This window comes from Colletotrichum higginsianum, chromosome 4, assembly GCF_001672515.1.
Source record: "Colletotrichum higginsianum IMI 349063 chromosome 4, whole genome shotgun sequence".
In the NCBI taxonomy this organism is placed as follows: domain Eukaryota; kingdom Fungi; phylum Ascomycota; class Sordariomycetes; order Glomerellales; family Glomerellaceae; genus Colletotrichum; species Colletotrichum higginsianum.
In genome coordinates, this window is record NC_030957.1 from 4,037,401 (window position 1) to 4,053,598 (window position 16,198).

Sequence of the window (16,198 nt, forward strand, 5' to 3'; positions counted from 1 at the left end):
TTCCCCCGCACATATCAGGGGTCGGTGAGGACCTCCGATCTCGTGGTTTGCCGTGGATAAGCTGTGCAAGAAGACGCCAGCCAAGGAGTAGTTCTCCGCATGTGCCCCCCGCGATGTTACGTCTGATGCCGGGAACCAATGCGCCGCATGCGTGCCAGTAACGCAGCTTGGCAAGAGATAGCACAGGAGCAGGCCCGCTGGTTACTGTCGCCTCCTCCTCTCTATCATGTCGCATGTTCGATCGAGGATAAAGGGGCATGTTCCCCGTCCTGATTCTTGACGTGCTGGGTTGGCAAGCAATTCTGAGCTACGATAATTTTACGTAGAATCGGAAGCGACCGTTGAGAGCTCGGTAGTTATTGAACTTAAACGAAACTGTCCTTGAAGGTGGTTCACGAGACCGCGACGAAGGACACCCGCACTCAGCCATGACCGCGATCACAACGCCCGGTGATGCCTCGGGCGGCGCCACGGAAAAGGGACTCGGGAGCGATTTTGACCGCGCCGAGTCCAACAACGGGACGCTGGCGATAGAATCGCTAGACGCCGCAGCAGAGCAAAAGCTCCTCCTCAAGGTTGGTTAATACTCACAGCCTTTCAGTGTTGGCAATGTATTCTCCCATAAGAGATGCTGACCTTTGCCCGTTGGGGGTTTGTGATGACTAGCTCGACGCGTACTTTGTCCCGATCATCATGGTTGTCTACCTCACCTGCTTCCTCGACCGCACCAACATCGGCAACGTCCGGGTCGCCGGCATGCCCGAGGACATCGGTGCCTCGACGCAGGAGTTCTCGACGGCCATCTCCATTTTCTACGCGACCTACGTCGCCTTCGAGCCGCCTTGGACTATCATGATGAAGCGCATCACCCCGCGCGTCCTCCTGACAGGCCTGTGTATCGTCTGGTCGCTCTCGACAGTCTTCTCAGGCTTCATCCACAACATCGAGGGCCTCTACGCCGTGCGCCTCGTCCTCGGTGCCTGCGAGGCCGGCCTGTTCCCGGCCCTGAACCTGTACCTGACCATGGTGTACAAGCGTGAGGAGCAGGCCAAGAGGGTGTCGTACCTGTTCGTGTGCTCGGCCATCGCGGGCGCCTTTGGGGGCTTGCTCGCGTACGCGCTCCTGAAGATGGACGGCATCGCTGGCTACGCCGGATGGAGATGGGTTTTCATCATCGAAGGAGTTGTCAGCATCCTCATCGCCCCGATTCTCTGGTTCGGGTTGCCCAACGACCCGTCCGAGGCGTACTTCCTGACCGACGAGGAGAAGAGGATGATGAAGGTTAGGGCTGCGCAGCGGGCCCAGTACATGGGCAGCGACGAGTTCAGCTGGGAGGAGATCAAGATCGAGCTCCGCGACCCGAAGCTCTACCTGAGGTATGTCGTTGGCGCAGAGACGGGCGCAGATGGAACCCTGCACACAGGATATGATACTGATCCTTCGTAATAGCGGTGCCATCCAGTTCTGCCAGGACATCCTGCTCTACGGCTTCAGCACCTTCCTGCCCTCCATTATCGTCAGCATGGGCCGGACGAGCATGGAGGCGCAGTACCTCAGCATCCCCGTCTTCCTCTTCGGCGCCGTCGCCTTCCTGTCCGCGGCCTATGTGTCGGACCGCATGCTCGTTCGCGGGCCGCTCGTCTTCCTGGCCAACATCCCCGGCATCGTTGGCTACATCCTCATCATCTGTCCGACGAGCGGCGGTGTCAAGTTCTTCGGCACCTTCCTGTGCGCTGTCGCCGTCTACAACGGGCCGGGGCTCAACCTGACGTGGCTCAACGTCAACGTCGCGCCGCAATACCGCCGCGCCACGGCCATAGGAATGCAGCAGGCCATCGGCAACTGCGCGGGCATCGTCGCGGGCCAGATCTACCGCGAGGCGCCGTACCTGCTGGGGAATGCCATCTCCGTCGGGGCGCTGGGCGTCGCGCAGCTGCTGGTGGTGGGCAAGTGGCTCTACATCCGCCACTGCAACGAGATGAAGAGGAAAATTGCGAGCGGCGAGATGGAGGATAAGAGGAAGGTCAAGACCGGCGACTGGGAGTTGGACTTCCACTACCACCTGTAGAGGAACTATATCGTCGGGCTGGGTCGTTTTTGGCAGTTAGGTTTTGTCTTGGACAACCAATCGAGAGTCTCTCACATTGTCTAGAACCCCCATCCCTCTTGCACCTCGCACCTGACACCATCCATCTCAGTGATTGACTCCCTTTAGGAGCCATCGTCTTGCGCAACTGCTACCCGGTGTCACACAGCGCTTCAGGTATAACTGCGGCGAGATCGTGAACCTGGTGGCGACGCTGTAGTTCATATAGACGACGAGGGGAAAACGCAAGCCGGTCTGGAACGAGCGGCAGATTCGAAACGCCTTGCAGACGGCGGTGGCGCTTGCAGGGTGACACAAAAAGGAAAACCGCATCCCCGGCACCATGGCGAGCACTTTGAGAAGGCGGCCAAGGTATCGAACGAGTTCAACACGTACTTGTACGAGGTAAAGCACGGGCGCGCCGACCTCAAGAGCGACTTTCACCTTTTACCATTAACCTTTTCGTGCCCCAGTGACCGGCACCAAAGAATGGGGAGGCATTGTGAAAGGTTGGCTAAGACGGAGGCGTGTGGCCGGCGGAGCCCGAGTAACGTCCAAGGCCGGGTTCCGACGGAGTCGGCGGAACCTCCGTGTTCGCAGGTCCCGGGGTCGGACACAGACTGTACCCGGGAGCAGCAGCGAGCAGAGGTTTGTTTGGGCATCACCTGAGGACCCTTGCAAGACCGGGAGGGGAAAACACGACAATTATGGCGGTGCTCATGGATGCGAAGCCTCGGGCCCAGGGTGCCTGTCATTGAGTGATATCAGCTCGATACAAGCGCGTCACACCAGTGAGGTGTGGATGGACTAGGTGTGCCAGCCACAAGCCACGTCGTCCAGGTGTCGCGTCGCCATCACGGCAGCCGTGGCAGCGCTGGAATTGCGCCGGGGGTTAAGCGTCATCCCGTGTCGATAAGAAGGAGCGGCCTGGAAACAGATGGGACGAGGCCAAGGGAGGAAAAGGGGATTTCGGGGTCGTCTGATGGTTCCGGAGCATTCCAGCATCTTGGATAATAATTGGGCAAAGGATGCATGTGAAAGTACCTCGGTCGGCAAATCAGTCCATGCTATGGACAGAGGGTACATAGTACGTGGCTGAGGTGTAGTTCTGTGGAAGGGGGCGTTAAATGGTTCGTGCTGAAGCTCAGCCACCCCCACCCCTGGCACGAGCTCCTCACATTCGCAGACGATGACGTTCAGCAGTCGCCCCTCAGGCGTCGCTCCACATCGACCTACGAGTGACGGAAGGCTGCACGGAGCTCGTTTGGGCCCCTGCTCCTTGCTTGCCGCCCTCGCTGCTCCGGATCTGGAGTCTAGACTGGCTCCTCCGGGCCCCTGCTACTGCTTCTCCTGTCGTTCCTGCCCAGCACGTCTTGCACGCCCAGCAAAGGGGACGGGACGTTGGGCACTCGCCTTCTTTCGCCTTCCCCCCCCTGCCGCTGCCCTGTAATGGTTACAAGGAGTCGAGGGGTGGTTCTCCCTCCCCCCCTCCTCCCTCCCCTGCTGCTGCTGCTGCGGCGGTGTCAAGCATCGTCACCGTGAGCTGGAGGCCGCCCCTTCTCTCGCCCACCATCCTGCCTACCTAGGTACCTAGAGAAAAAAACGTAAAGCGCGTCCTCATGACCCTTCGTCTGATCATTTGCCTTTCCTCCTACATTCCCATACTGTGACTGATCTTGATTCCACTACATAAAACTATCATCCACACGATCCCAACGACAAGCCAACCTCCTCCATTAATTACTCCTGTTCTATTCCAACCACACACCGACTCGAGACGACGTGCATTTGCTCCCTTGATACCCCATCCACCCATCCGCACTTACCCCTCACAAAGCTCCCTCCTACAACTCACACACACACGCATACACACTTCTTCTCTTCAACAACACATCACGATTTCATCAAACAACACCAATCGCCATCATGTCCAACACTACCGTTCACGTTAAGAACATCGCCTCGGCGACCGAAGACAAGGAGATCAAGGACTTCTTCAGCTTCTGGTAAGTGCATCCCCGCCGCTTTGGCGCCTGTCCACTCGCCGGTAGGCCTGCAGATGACACGAACCTGCATTCACCGCATCTTTCCCGACCGTCTGCTGACACGTAACACAGCGGCAAGATCACCAACATTGAGGTCACTCCCGCCGGCGAGACCAAGGATGCCGCAGTCACCTTTGAGAAGGAGACGGCTGCTAAGACGGCTCTCCTGTTGAACAACACCCAGCTCGGCACCTCCCACATCACCGTCACCAGCGCTGGCGGCGACCCCTCTGACGATGCCCCCCACCACAAGGAGAATGCCAGCCGCGACTCCGACGATATCACTCAGGAGGAGAAGCCTCGCTCCCGCATTCTGGCTGAGTACCTCGCCCAGGGTTACGTTGTCGGTGACGCCGCTCTCCAGCGCGCCATCGAGCTCGACAGCCAGCACGGTGTCTCCAACCGTTTCTTCAGCACGCTCCAGAGCCTGGACCAGAAGTACCACGCAACCGACCGCGCCAAGGCTACGGACCAGTCTTACGGTATTACCGCCAAGGCCCAGGGCCTTTTTGGCGGCCTGAGCTCGTACTTTGAGAAGGCTACCAGCTCCCCAACTGGCAAGAAGATTGTCGGCTTCTACGAGACGGGCTCGAGACAGGTGCAGGACATTCACGCCGAGGCTCGCCGCCTGGCAGACCTGAAGAAGGAGGAGCATGGTGGCAGTGCCCTGAAAGCTTCTGGCCTGGAGAGATTCCTTGGTAAGGAGAAGTCTGTGCCTCCCGCCACTGGCGAGACCGTTGGCACCCAATCTCCCACCAACCCCGACCCGACGACTGCTGTTCCCCTGTCGAAGCCATCGGCTGCGACGGACGAGAAGGCATCGTCGTAGAATAATGGGGACGTTTGGTACGCAAAAGGTTATGTGGACAGGCGTTGGCTGGATTGATTAGGCACGACCGTTTTATGACTGCTACGCAAGTGGTTTTCCCCATGAGTACTCTAGCTAGTTACGATTTCGAATGCAAACAATTGGCATCGTATTACGTTGACTTTTGGTGACTATTGTGAAAACTTCTAAGCAGGCCTGAGTAGAGAAAAGGCGAATTCTTATCGGCACTTCAGTTGGGAAAGTAGAATGTTCAAGGTTACCATCGTCAACATGTTTGTAAACATGTTGACCTAACATCATCATCAATATTTGTTCCGCCCCGGACAATTCGAACAATCCAGGATACTTGAGATGGCTGAGCAGTACGCACTTTCAATCTGTATCTATTGTCGCATCATCATTCCTCATCAGGAATCAATGTTACCTACCAGCACTAAGACATGTTTTGATCAAAAACCAATGCTATCAAGGGAATGTGATTTACGCCAAGAACACATATCAGGATTCATCAATGCATTGAATTTTGAATTCCTAAGTTTGTATAGTACAGCATCACTTCTTGTGATTTGTTTTCCCTCATTGATTCCTCATGGCTCGTATCGCATGTACGGAATCCCCAACGCCTTATTAGTATCAATCCCTTTGGTTTTCATGTGTCGGTGGCTAGCCGGTAACAGCATCGTGTTCTGGCTTTATTGGGTCTTGGCGAATTTCTCTTTCAAGTTGTCGTCCAACGGGCCCTTGGGGTTCGAAGAGAGAGACTGTCAAGAAATGTTAGATGTGCACTGGATTGCAACAGGAAAGGGGCAAGGGATGGGACGAACCTCGAGAGATTGCTTGTTGGCGTTGTCCTTGTTGGAGGCGTCGTCGGTTCCCTTGCCGGAGGCGGGGGGATCTTGCTGCTGGGCGCCAGTCTGGCGCTCAGGGGGAGGAGATTGGCGACCCTCAGGCATTTTGTGTGGTTGTTTTGAGGTGGTGGAGGATGTGGTTTTGGGTTGGGTGGTTGGTGGTTGGATGATTATTTGGGACGGTTGTCTGCTTGGAGATTTGAGGCTTGGTTAAGTCAGAAGAAAGGGAGCAGGTGCAAGAACAGAGAGAGCTTCACGTTAAATAGCTTAGCAGGATTCGAGAACAGCAGCCGTAAATCTTGCTCTTCCTGCAGAGACTAGAGAGCAGGAGCTACGAAAAGGAGGGGCAGCGGGCGGTCTCAGTTCGGAGGGGCTCTTGCGTCAATGGAGGGCAAAAAGCTGCGTGTCTACACTACCTAGGCACTGAAAGGCGGGACAGAAAGGATACCCTGCGCGCCTCAACCGATGTGCGGCCGTTCGGGGGGCGCTGATTGCGGCGGTTGACATCAGTCTGTGGTGGTGATGCCGTCATACGGCGTGCTCTGAGCTCCAGGGCGTGCTTTGACGTCACCTAAATTCGAGTGGTGCGGTCGCTGACGGTCGAACTGGTGTGATGCATCGACAGGTGATCTTTATCGATAAGAGCTCTGGTTATCTTATCATGATTTGGCTTATCGTGGAATGGGTCGGTGGGGTGGGTCAAAGTGCCTTCGGCTTCGGCGACGGGAGCAGACCATCGGTGCCCGGCTGCTCTCAAGCGCCATCGGCCGCATCTGTCGGCGCCGAGGGGCATCGCTTGACCAGACTTCTTCTTCGACGGGCTTGATCAAGGTAGCATTGAATCGGCGAGGTCAATACAGCGTTTTCAACTTCACAGGGGCATACAGAGAGGTATCGATGAGAAAGAGGCAGCGAAAGTTGATCTTCAGGCAACTCAGCAAGTGTTGAATATTGAATTAGACTTGTGCTTCAAAAGCAAATCAAAATCGGCTCCCACCGCAACTGAAGAACAATGGTGACAAGTCTTGCATCAATCGGCTCGTCTGAAAAGGGCGTTTCATCTCGAGCCAATTTTTTCTTTCCCTCGACGTTCCGTAGGGTGGCCTTTTTCGCTTGAGCGGCGGTGATGAGTTGCGTTCTCTCGACGCGAACCGGGCCCCGGCGAGGTTTTCAGCCGCCAATTCCAGAGGGTGTTCCAGGATAGATTGATATCTCACAGCATGAAACGAACTTTTGGGATGGAGTTGCGTTCACTTATAGCGGCATTCAAATGGCATACCCCCGACCTGTTTCGTGCGTGGTTCAGTAGCATGCCGACGGAAGATGGATGGTGTTCTGGGTTGGGGAGCGGGGCAGCGTCCCGAAGAGGTTCGCAGGGGCCGGCGGTGTCACTCGGATATTGACGAGAGTTTGAACGCAACCATTTAGCGGTTTGCTCTGGCTGGAATAAGCACAGAAGCGGTGTCATGTCTCACATCCCAACTTGGTTTGCCGCGACACCGCGAACTGGTCCTGGGGTGCGAGAAGCGAAAATCGTTCGGCATGAGGGATGGCAGGGACGGCAGCCACATGGCTCACGGCTTTGTGGAAAGGAGCGAGGAAGCGATGATGAGACCCATGGAAGGAATGGATTGCGATCAGCAACAATGGTGGGTAGTCCCTGCCTGAAATTCGCCGGAAGGGTCACACCTGCCTGCAACCTGTCCGCTTGTGGCTGTTTGCAGTTGCCGTTCCTGTTGTGTTGGCGGCACTGCCATGGCCTGTCGGGGAAGGAGCTAAATTGAAGGGAAAAACCGGAGGGAAGAGAGGAGAATCACGAAGCCTTGATCAACCACAAGCCACGATAGTGTGTGTCATGGACAGTTCCACCGTGTTCACCACAATTATCAGAATCACTTCAACTATCACCATCATGATTATTTAAAGCAATGTTCTCAATTGTCCGAAATAACAATCCAAAATCCTACTACTCATACACGTACATAAACCATTCCCATCATTTTTGAAACCATCGTACAAGCAAAGCTAACTTCGCCAAAAGGAAACTACCATCATCCATCAAACACATCCGTAAACATTGTTCAACGACACACTGCGACGTAAATGAATCATATCAATCGTCAAGAATCGTTCATTTCTTCTTCTTGCCACCGAGAGCAGCGGTCAAGCTGCCGAGGCCAAGGCCGTCGAGAAGGCGGTTGAGACCCAGCGTGCCGAGGAGGCCATCGACAATCTTGCCGAGACCAAGGCCGTTGAGAAGGCGGCCGACAAGGTTGAGGACACCGGTCAAAAGCAGACCAACGGCTGCCAGAATCTGGAACAGAGGCTCAGTGAGCAGACCCCACAGAGGGTTGAGCTCCGACTTGGCGTGGGGCATGTCCTCGATCTTGCGCTTCGCACCCTCGACCGTCTCGGTAATGGTACCAGTCAACTGCGAAAAAGGTTAGCAAATGATCACGTCGTACTGGGAATACCTCAGGATCCAACACTTACCTCCTTGAGAACCTCGGCCAGATGATGCTCCTCCGGAGTGGCCTCACGAGTCTGAGCCTTGGCCTTAGCGTTCTGCTGGATGCGACCATCAGGGTCCAAGGCGCGAACGCTGCCGTTCAACTCGGTCAGAATCTTGCCTCCCTCTTCAATAAGAGGCTTGACGTCCTTGACAAGCTGCTCCTCGTCACGCTCCTCCTTGGGCTTGCGCTCAGCAGCCTCAATCTTCTGCGTAATCATCTTGCAGATAGGGCGGAGACGGTCAAGTCCCTGCTCGATGAGGCCACCAAGGCTTCTGGCGAGTTTGGCATCAGCCTCGGCCTCCTCACGAGCCTTCTTCTGCTCTTCCGTCTCAACCTCCTCTTCCTCCACCTCGGGCTCAGGAATGTCCTCGAGCAGGGAAACGTGTCCAACAACACGGTCCTTGGAGTCGATCACGTCGTTGTCGCTGTTGATCTCCTTGCCGGAGCAGATAGACACCTCGCCCGTGGTGAGCTTGCCGATGACGTTTCCATCTTCATCAACAACCTCACCCTGGCGGTTGACGCGGCGTCCCTCCATGGGACCCTTCTTCTCAGGAAGGTCCTCAAGTAGCGTGACGTGTCCAACAACACGGTCCTTGGAGTCGACAACATCGTTGTCCTCGTTGATCTTCTTGCCAGCACAAACGCTGATGTCGCCGGTCGTGAGCTTGCCGATCAATTCGCCAGAGTCGCTGACAACCTCTCCCTTCTTGTTGACGGTCTTGCCTTCCAAGGGGCCCTTGGGCTCAGGAATGTCCTCGAGCAGCTCGACGTGGCCAACAATGCGTCCCTTAGAGTCGACGACATCGTTGTCCTCATTGATGATTTTGCCAGCGCATGCCTTGACCTCGCCCGAGGTGAGCTTGCCAATGACATCGCCATCAGCGTCGACGACTTCACCACTGCGGTTGACCTTTCGCCCTTCCATGGGACCCTTCTCCCTCTCGGGTGCGGCTTCGGGCTCCCAGCGCTCGGCCTTGCCGAGAAGGTTGCCGTTTCGGTCAAGGATGTCACCATCCTCATCGATGGGGCGTCCAAAAAGTGTCTTCGCATCACCCTGAACAAGACGACCGACAATGTCACCGGAAGGAGTGACAATGGTGCCGTCCTTGGCGACGGTGCAACCAGGAAGCTCCGCGAAAGGTCCTTCCTTGGCACCTTCGCGGTCGCTCTCGGGGATGAGCTCAGCGCGGCCGATGATGTCGCCCGACTCGCTGCGAACATTGCCCTCCTTGTCGCACATGCGGCCAATCAGCTTCTTAACATCTCCCTCGACAATGCGGCCATAGATGGTGCCGTCCTTGTCGACAACGTTGCCAGCCTTGTTGACACGCTTGCCGGCAAGAGCCGAGTTGTCGACAACAACCGGTGCCTCGGGTTCAGGCTCAGGCTCAGACTCGGGCTCCCAACGTTCAGCTTTGCCGATGGCGTTGCCACTCTTGTCGAGAATGTCACCCTCGTCGTCGACCTTTTTGCCCTTGAGCTTCTTCGCGTCTCCCTCGATGACACGCCCGACAATGTCTCCGTTGTAGAGGACATGGCCGTTGGATTCGACAGTGGCACCTGGGAAGTCTTCGAAGGGGGCGGGTTCGGCAAGTTCCTCACGCTCAGTCTCGGGGATGGGCTCGGCCTTTCCAATGACCTTGCCTGCATCGTTCCAAATCTCGCCGCGCTCATCAGCCTTGCGGCCGACAAGGTGCTTCAGAATGCCGGAAACGATGCGACCGACAGCCTCACCTTTGTCGTTGATGAGGTTGCCGGCCTTGTTGACCTTGGCGCCCTTCAGGATAGAAAAGTCGATTGTGTCCTTGAGAAGCTCGTCGGCAACCTCGGACTTGAGTTCGGCCTTGCCAACAATGCTGCCACGCTCGTTGATGACATTGCCCTCGGCATCAATGGTCATGCCGACGAGATCTGCGGGGTCACCCTCGGCGATACGGCCGATAGAGGCGTTGTCGAAGATGACCTTGCCCTCATCGTCAATTTCGGCACCGGGGAACTTCTCAAATGGTTGGAGAAGTTTGTCACCTGCAACGGTGACGGTACGCTGGTCCTCGGGAATCGCGGAGCGGACGGTGCTCAGAACACTCTTGATATCGTCCTTGACTGTGGATTTGGGGGCGGAGTCGGAAGCAGCGGTAACGTCAATGTCAGGGACATCACCCGTCTTTGCGTCCTCCGCGGTATCCTCAGCACCCTCGACCGCATCCTCAGCTCCCTCGGTCTTGGGGAACTCGCCAGTTTGAGCATCCTCGGGGACCTGGGACTGGTTCGCAGGGTTCTGCAGATTGGCCCAGTCCTCGGTAGTAGTGTCCTTGGGTGTTTCAGTGCCAGACTTAGCCTCTTCGCCCTCTTCAGGGATTGCAGAGCCAAGGTTTGACGGAAGCTTCGAAGCCAAATCGGTGGGAAGCTTCGACTGAGCGTCAAATGGGATCTGGGAAACAGGAATGTCGGCTGTTTGAAGGTCCTCGGGAAGCTCGCTCTTCAGGTCGTCAGGGATTTGCGAAACGGGAACGTCGAGGGTAGCAATGTCGTCAGGAACAGTGCCGGCCTTCTCCGTCGCATCGTCCTTGACGGTCTCAGCACCCTCGGTTTGCTCGTCAATGGGTTCGGCATCCACCTCTTGCAAATCGTCCTTGCCGTCGGTGGTTGATTGCTCCGTCAGATCTGTCTTGTCGCCTTGGGAATCTTCAGTGTCTGTCTGGGTGTTTTCGCCGCCAGTTGTGGGCTTACCGTCGTCTGCTTGCGATTTTTCGGCATCCTTCAAGTCGATGGGTGCAACCTCTGAAGTCGTGTCGTTGACTTCGAAGAGGTTTTGCTTGGCGTTCTCGGTCACGGAAGCCTTGTCGCCAGCCTCGGACTTTTGTTGGGCAAGCAACTCTGTGAGCTTCTCGTCCTTGTCGGTAACAGACTGGTCACGCTCCAAAGGCTCGTTGCCTCCGAGGACACCGAGAGGGCCGCCGCTCTGGCTCTGGCCGAGAACACCTCCAAGAATGCTTCCAAGAGGGTTTTGTTCCGATCCACCCTTCTCAGACTGGCCACCACCAAGCGCTCCGGTAATACCGCCGAGAAGTCCACCTTGGGATCCCTTCTCGTCTTGGCCACCACCAAGAACGCCGCCGAGGACGCCGCCTTGTCCTTCACCCAAGCCGATGCCTCTTGTCAGGTCACCGACAAGCGGTAATGTGCGGTTGACAGTCTGAACGGTGCCGTCAACGGTGTCGACAATACCCTTGACGCCCTTGGTGGCACCCATGATGCTGAAGCCACCGCCGCCCTCCTTACTCTCACCACCCTCGGTCAACTCGCCAAGGGGAAGAGCCTTGCCGATGACGCCGCCGTCCTTGCCGATGATGTCACCAGTCGCGGTGACAACGTTGCCGACAAGCTCTCCGGCCTCGCCTTCTGTAACTTTGCCGACAGTCTTGCCAGTCTCGTCTACCACCTCGCCGGTTTTGCCGATAACGCCGGCGACGAGGTTTTCGCCATGGTCTTGGATGTCTTGTTCAACCGAGTATGCTTTCGACGAGTTAGCCAAGCCATTCGCAAATCGTGCAAGACTTTACTCACTTGACTTCTGCTCGGCCTCTTTTCCGCGTCCACCGAGCATGCTGCTGCCAGACTTTGAAGCAGCGCCGACCATGATGGTGTTCTTGTTGTTCTTGTTATTCTTGTTGTGGTACTTTTGTAGTTCTTGTTCGTGTTGGGATATAAATTCGTTGTACTCAGCGCTAACAGGGTATCTTAGAAAATGTAGCTGTTCATGAGGTGATTGCATTGGTTTGGGAGGTCAAAAAGTCAAAAGTTGCTATTACAGCTTGCCGGTCAGACGTCTTATACCTCCAGTCCTCGGGCTCAAATCAAGTTTCCCCCCCATCCATCGGCTGCTTCTGGAGCTTACGTCAAAGGGGGAAGCTCAAGCTCAGGGGAGCTTCCTTGAAGCTCCCCTCCCTGCTCGCGCCACACGGTGACTTCATGGGGGAAGGATGGTCAGGTAGACAGTCGTCCATCATGACGCAAAGCCACACTCGTCCGAGCTCGTGAAGGGCTGGATCCCAGCTGTCATGACGCAACTGGTCTTTGCAGAAGAAATATGCACCTTGGGGAATGGTGTGACAACTAACCGACCTGGGGAACTGCCATTGGCTTTCGGATCGATCGCCGTCCATCTTTCTTGGAGACGGCCATATGGTGTGGCTAGTGTTTCCAAGGGGCCTCCCTGCCCTGCATCATTCATTCGTCAGTTCCTCCACAGTCGACGCCCCTCACCAGTCGCTCCAACACCCTTTCTTTTTGAAATGCGGGTTGCGAAGCTCATGAGGGCTGGGCTGGACCGGACTGGACTCTCATGCGCATCAGACGTCATGACGCTCTTCGAAACATGAAAAACGAAGTGCTATTCGCCACGCTCTCTCAAAGAGTTCACGAATTAACCATCACGTCGTCCATGCGCCCGCGAGCTAACGGACGGCATGCCGCATGCCGCTCGACCTCATCTCTCCCTTGCCCCTTTCAGCCTCACGGGACGGGGGGGTCTTGGAGCCAAGAGTTGAGCAAACCGTTTGGTTGCCGAATTTGGTGTTCATGGGAACTTTTAGCTACAATTCGCATCCTAGCCTCTCACAACCGTCTCAGTACCGTCTGAACGCCGCCGCATGCTAGTTTCTATCGAACCGGTTCCAGAACTCCCCCCAAATACCCAACCGCTCCGTCCAAAATTGCGCAAATACCCGTTTGAGATCATGACCCGGTTCCTATATGGATATTGGGGTTCCCACCACCGTGGAAAACCGTCGGTATTTTGATGATGAGCTGAATCCCGTCGTTGGTTGACTTGACGTCCATGAAGATCTCGGACGGACTGGGAGTTGTCGAAGACGGCTTGGCCTGGTGAGCAGTACACTGAGGACAGCTCGTCCGCGTGTCGGGAACATGCCCAGGACGGGCACTGCTAGACTGCCCCGAGTTCCCGGCCTGGCCCGTCTGCTGGAGGGACTTGGCCAAAGGCGCGCCGTCAAAGTGGCCGACGACGTTGTTGTTCTTGTCAAGAATGTTGCCCATGTGATCCACCTTGAGTCCGTCCCCCATGCCTTCAATGGGCTTGGGTGACGGAGGCGCGGGGGGGATGGTGTCGTTCTCTGCCACATAACCGACAACCTCACCCTCCTCGCTGAAGATCTCGCCCGTTACCGCGACGGGCCGTCCGATCATGGACGGCAGGTCGCCCTCGACGCGGCCAAGTACCTGACCGTTCCAGTCCAGGATGTTTCCGAACTCGTCGACATACTTACCGTCCAGGCCCTGCGCTAGCTCGGCAAGGTTTGGCGGTAACGTGAGGCCAGAGGACAGAGGAGTAACCTTGGGTATCTGGATCGGGGCGTTCTTCCCCTGGGGCTCGGGGGTGCCTTGCGAGGAGGGTTGGGCATCGGGTGAAGCTTCGTCCGTGCCATTGTCTGCAGTCTCGGTTGCCGACGGCGGTGGCGCTCTGGGCGCATTCTGATTCTGATTCTGATTCTGATTCTGATTCTGATGTTGAGTCGACGATGTCCTCATCGGGATGGGTATCTCCCGCGAGCCCTGCAGGTGAACAGGCCCGCCCTTTTGGGGCTGTGGGGTGTTTGTGTTGCTGCTAGTGCTTCGAGGAGGGGGAGGTTGGCGAGGAGAGGTTTCAGGAAGAGGCGCCGGCGAGGGAGGTGCTCGTGACTGAGAATTCAGACGAGGCAGAGGCGGCCTCGAGAAGGTGCCTCTGGGTGCCTGCTGCTCCAGCCCGCCATCGTTCGCCTCGTCGTCGACCTCAACAACCTCATATTCGTCGTGGCGAGAGGTAAGATCAGGATCGCCGCCGGCTACGGCCGAAGACTGTGGCTCGGTACGATGCATGGAATGCGACGAGGGTTCCGGACGCGCAGGTACGGAGTTCTGCATGGATTGCTGTACAGGCTGCTGCTGCTGCTGCTGCTGCTGCTGCTTCGAGACAGGGCCTTCGGGCTCGTCGCGGAGAGTTTGGAGTGGAGTCGGCCGAGAGGGAGGGATCGCCGTCATCATTGGATGGTAGTGCTGCTGTGGGAGAAGAGCATAATCCGCGTCAGCTGGGCCTTGTCGTCAAGGCGAATAGGAGAGAGGACGTAAAGCAAAGCATGGCCAGGAAGGCCAGCCGAGGGAAAGGAATGGAGAGCGGGCACCCACCTGAGGATTGATCGCCTGATTCTGAAGGGGGAGGGGGGTGGGCGGTGTCAAGCTTGTCTGTGAGAGAGAGCGAGAGGAGAAGGGAGACTTGACGGGACTGTGTGCTGTCGAGTGCGTGCTGCCACTGCTGGAAGTCTTGCTGGTTGTTGCGCTTGCGCCAGGCTGGCAGCAGTCACTGCAAGATCTGCAAGGCAGAAGCAGAAGCGGGTTGGAAAGGGGGGAGGGGCTGGGCCAGTTGCTGTGACGTCAACTCGACGACCATGGCCAAGTGTGGGTTGTCCGAGTCTCTGGAGGTTCCAGAGCTGGCGAACGGGGCGACGGTTCACACGTTGAGTCCCTGTCAGGCTGGGCTCCCCCCGTTTTGCAAGGATGGTGAGATCAAAGACTTGTCGAACCGAGATCTGTGGACTCCACCGGGGGATCCGGACACGCGCAAAACGTCTCCACAGGGGAGGGAATGCAGCAAAACAGGCGAGTGAGGGACCGTTGACGGAGTGGGTGGTGAAGATGGCAGAATGGGAAAAGCGAGGAGATGGCGCTGGGGGGGGGGAACAACACTGAGCACTAGGAACTGAGCACCGAGATTGGAGGCTTGGGAGAGTCTGGCAAAAAGCCTGTTTTCCCATGTCGAAACACAAGAATGACTGTGCGGGCGGCCGTGGCCGTGATGCTGGGCCAGGATAGGCTGACGCGCCCGGGGCTACTGTACGTCTGTACAGACGAAATGCACGGCCAGCCGTCAAACTCGTTAGTCCTTTTGGTCAAGAGGAGAGAGGTAAGGGAGGGGAGGGGCAGAGCAAGATGAGCAGAGCCGACGAAAGAGTTGCTTGATCTCAAAAAGAAGAAAGGCGAGCCGCGTGAGATGGTCTTCATCCACCGGTCAACCGACGACGAAGCTTCGAGACCAATGGGCGCTCACGGCCTCTGGGGAAAGGCCAAAGACACGCACGAGACTGACTGACAGACAGCCAGCCTTGTTTCCCGGCCGAGACACACCGACCTCAGCGAAGAGAGGGCGGAGGGGGAGAGCCCCAAATCAGCTTCATCAGATGTTCGGGTTGGTAGCCATGCCCGAACAGCAGCTTCACCTGGACTTTGGAGACGTCTCGACTCTCGACAGTCTGTCCAAAAGACAGAGCCCAGCACAGCCCAGCCTAGCACAGCACAGCACAGCACAGCACAGCACATATGGTTGGTTGGAACGCACGCCCCAACCGACGAGCAAATGATGATCTCGATGGCTTCCCGAGACGGCAATGAGCTGCGGCGAGACGTAATGCCCGTCTGAGTCTAGAACATGGTAAATGAGACGGCAGCACTACGATCGACGTGGGAGGGACGGTCTGTTGGCAGGTAGGTAGGGGCAGGTAGGTGGCTTGACGATGGATGAATGGTCAGTCGGTAAAGCTCCCTCAGGGCGGCATTTTTATTTTATTTTATTTATTTTTATCCTTTTTCCAACGAGACGGGACGGATGCTGGATGCAGTCTGAGGAGAAGGCGAGTGAGTGGCTGATGCTCCGCCGGGATGCGACGCAAGAGCCCTCCGTCCAAGCCACGGTTCCCCTGCGCGTGTAGCGTTTCTCAGACGGTCGAGACGGTACTGTGGATTCTTCTGCCTTTGTCATTTGGGGTGACATGGACGTCGCATTGGTGGTGGAGGACCAAAGGGGGCCGTTCCACCGTTACATT

General features: G+C 56.6%; 6 protein-coding genes across 6 annotated transcripts; 3 read left to right on the plus strand and 3 right to left on the minus strand.

The window, feature by feature from the left end:
- Positions 1-428: 428 nt before the first annotated feature.
- Positions 429-2,068, plus strand: CH63R_06515 (Major facilitator superfamily transporter; the record flags this gene model as incomplete). Its single annotated transcript, XM_018301490.1, has 3 exons — positions 429-575; positions 667-1,376; positions 1,450-2,068. 3 exons carry the CDS (start codon positions 429-431, stop codon positions 2,066-2,068), a joined length of 1,476 nt encoding a protein of 491 aa, XP_018159340.1.
- Positions 2,069-4,012: 1,944 nt separating this feature from the next.
- Positions 4,013-4,960, plus strand: CH63R_06516 (RNA recognition domain-containing protein; the record flags this gene model as incomplete). Its single annotated transcript, XM_018301491.1, has 2 exons — positions 4,013-4,092; positions 4,204-4,960. The coding sequence occupies 2 exons, from the start codon at positions 4,013-4,015 to the stop codon at positions 4,958-4,960; spliced, it is 837 nt and encodes a 278-aa protein (XP_018159341.1).
- Positions 4,961-5,652: 692 nt separating this feature from the next.
- CH63R_06517 (uncharacterized protein) lies at positions 5,653-5,913 on the minus strand (the record flags this gene model as incomplete). The annotated part of the gene is made up of 2 exons (XM_018301492.1): positions 5,653-5,721; positions 5,785-5,913. 2 exons carry the CDS (start codon positions 5,911-5,913, stop codon positions 5,653-5,655), a joined length of 198 nt encoding a protein of 65 aa, XP_018159342.1.
- Positions 5,914-7,939: 2,026 nt separating this feature from the next.
- Positions 7,940-12,099, minus strand: CH63R_06518 (LEA domain-containing protein; the record flags this gene model as incomplete). Its single annotated transcript, XM_018301493.1, has 3 exons — positions 7,940-8,239; positions 8,302-11,840; positions 11,892-12,099. 3 exons carry the CDS (start codon positions 12,097-12,099, stop codon positions 7,940-7,942), a joined length of 4,047 nt encoding a protein of 1,348 aa, XP_018159343.1.
- A 962-nt stretch (positions 12,100-13,061) lies between these two features.
- Positions 13,062-14,363, minus strand: CH63R_06519 (Lea domain protein; the record flags this gene model as incomplete). The annotated part of the gene is made up of 1 exon (XM_018301494.1): positions 13,062-14,363. The coding sequence occupies one exon, from the start codon at positions 14,361-14,363 to the stop codon at positions 13,062-13,064; it is 1,302 nt and encodes a 433-aa protein (XP_018159344.1).
- An 868-nt stretch (positions 14,364-15,231) lies between these two features.
- CH63R_06520 (uncharacterized protein) lies at positions 15,232-15,795 on the plus strand (the record flags this gene model as incomplete). The annotated part of the gene is made up of 2 exons (XM_018301495.1): positions 15,232-15,254; positions 15,480-15,795. 2 exons carry the CDS (start codon positions 15,232-15,234, stop codon positions 15,793-15,795), a joined length of 339 nt encoding a protein of 112 aa, XP_018159345.1.
- Between the last annotated feature and the right edge of the window lie 403 nt (positions 15,796-16,198).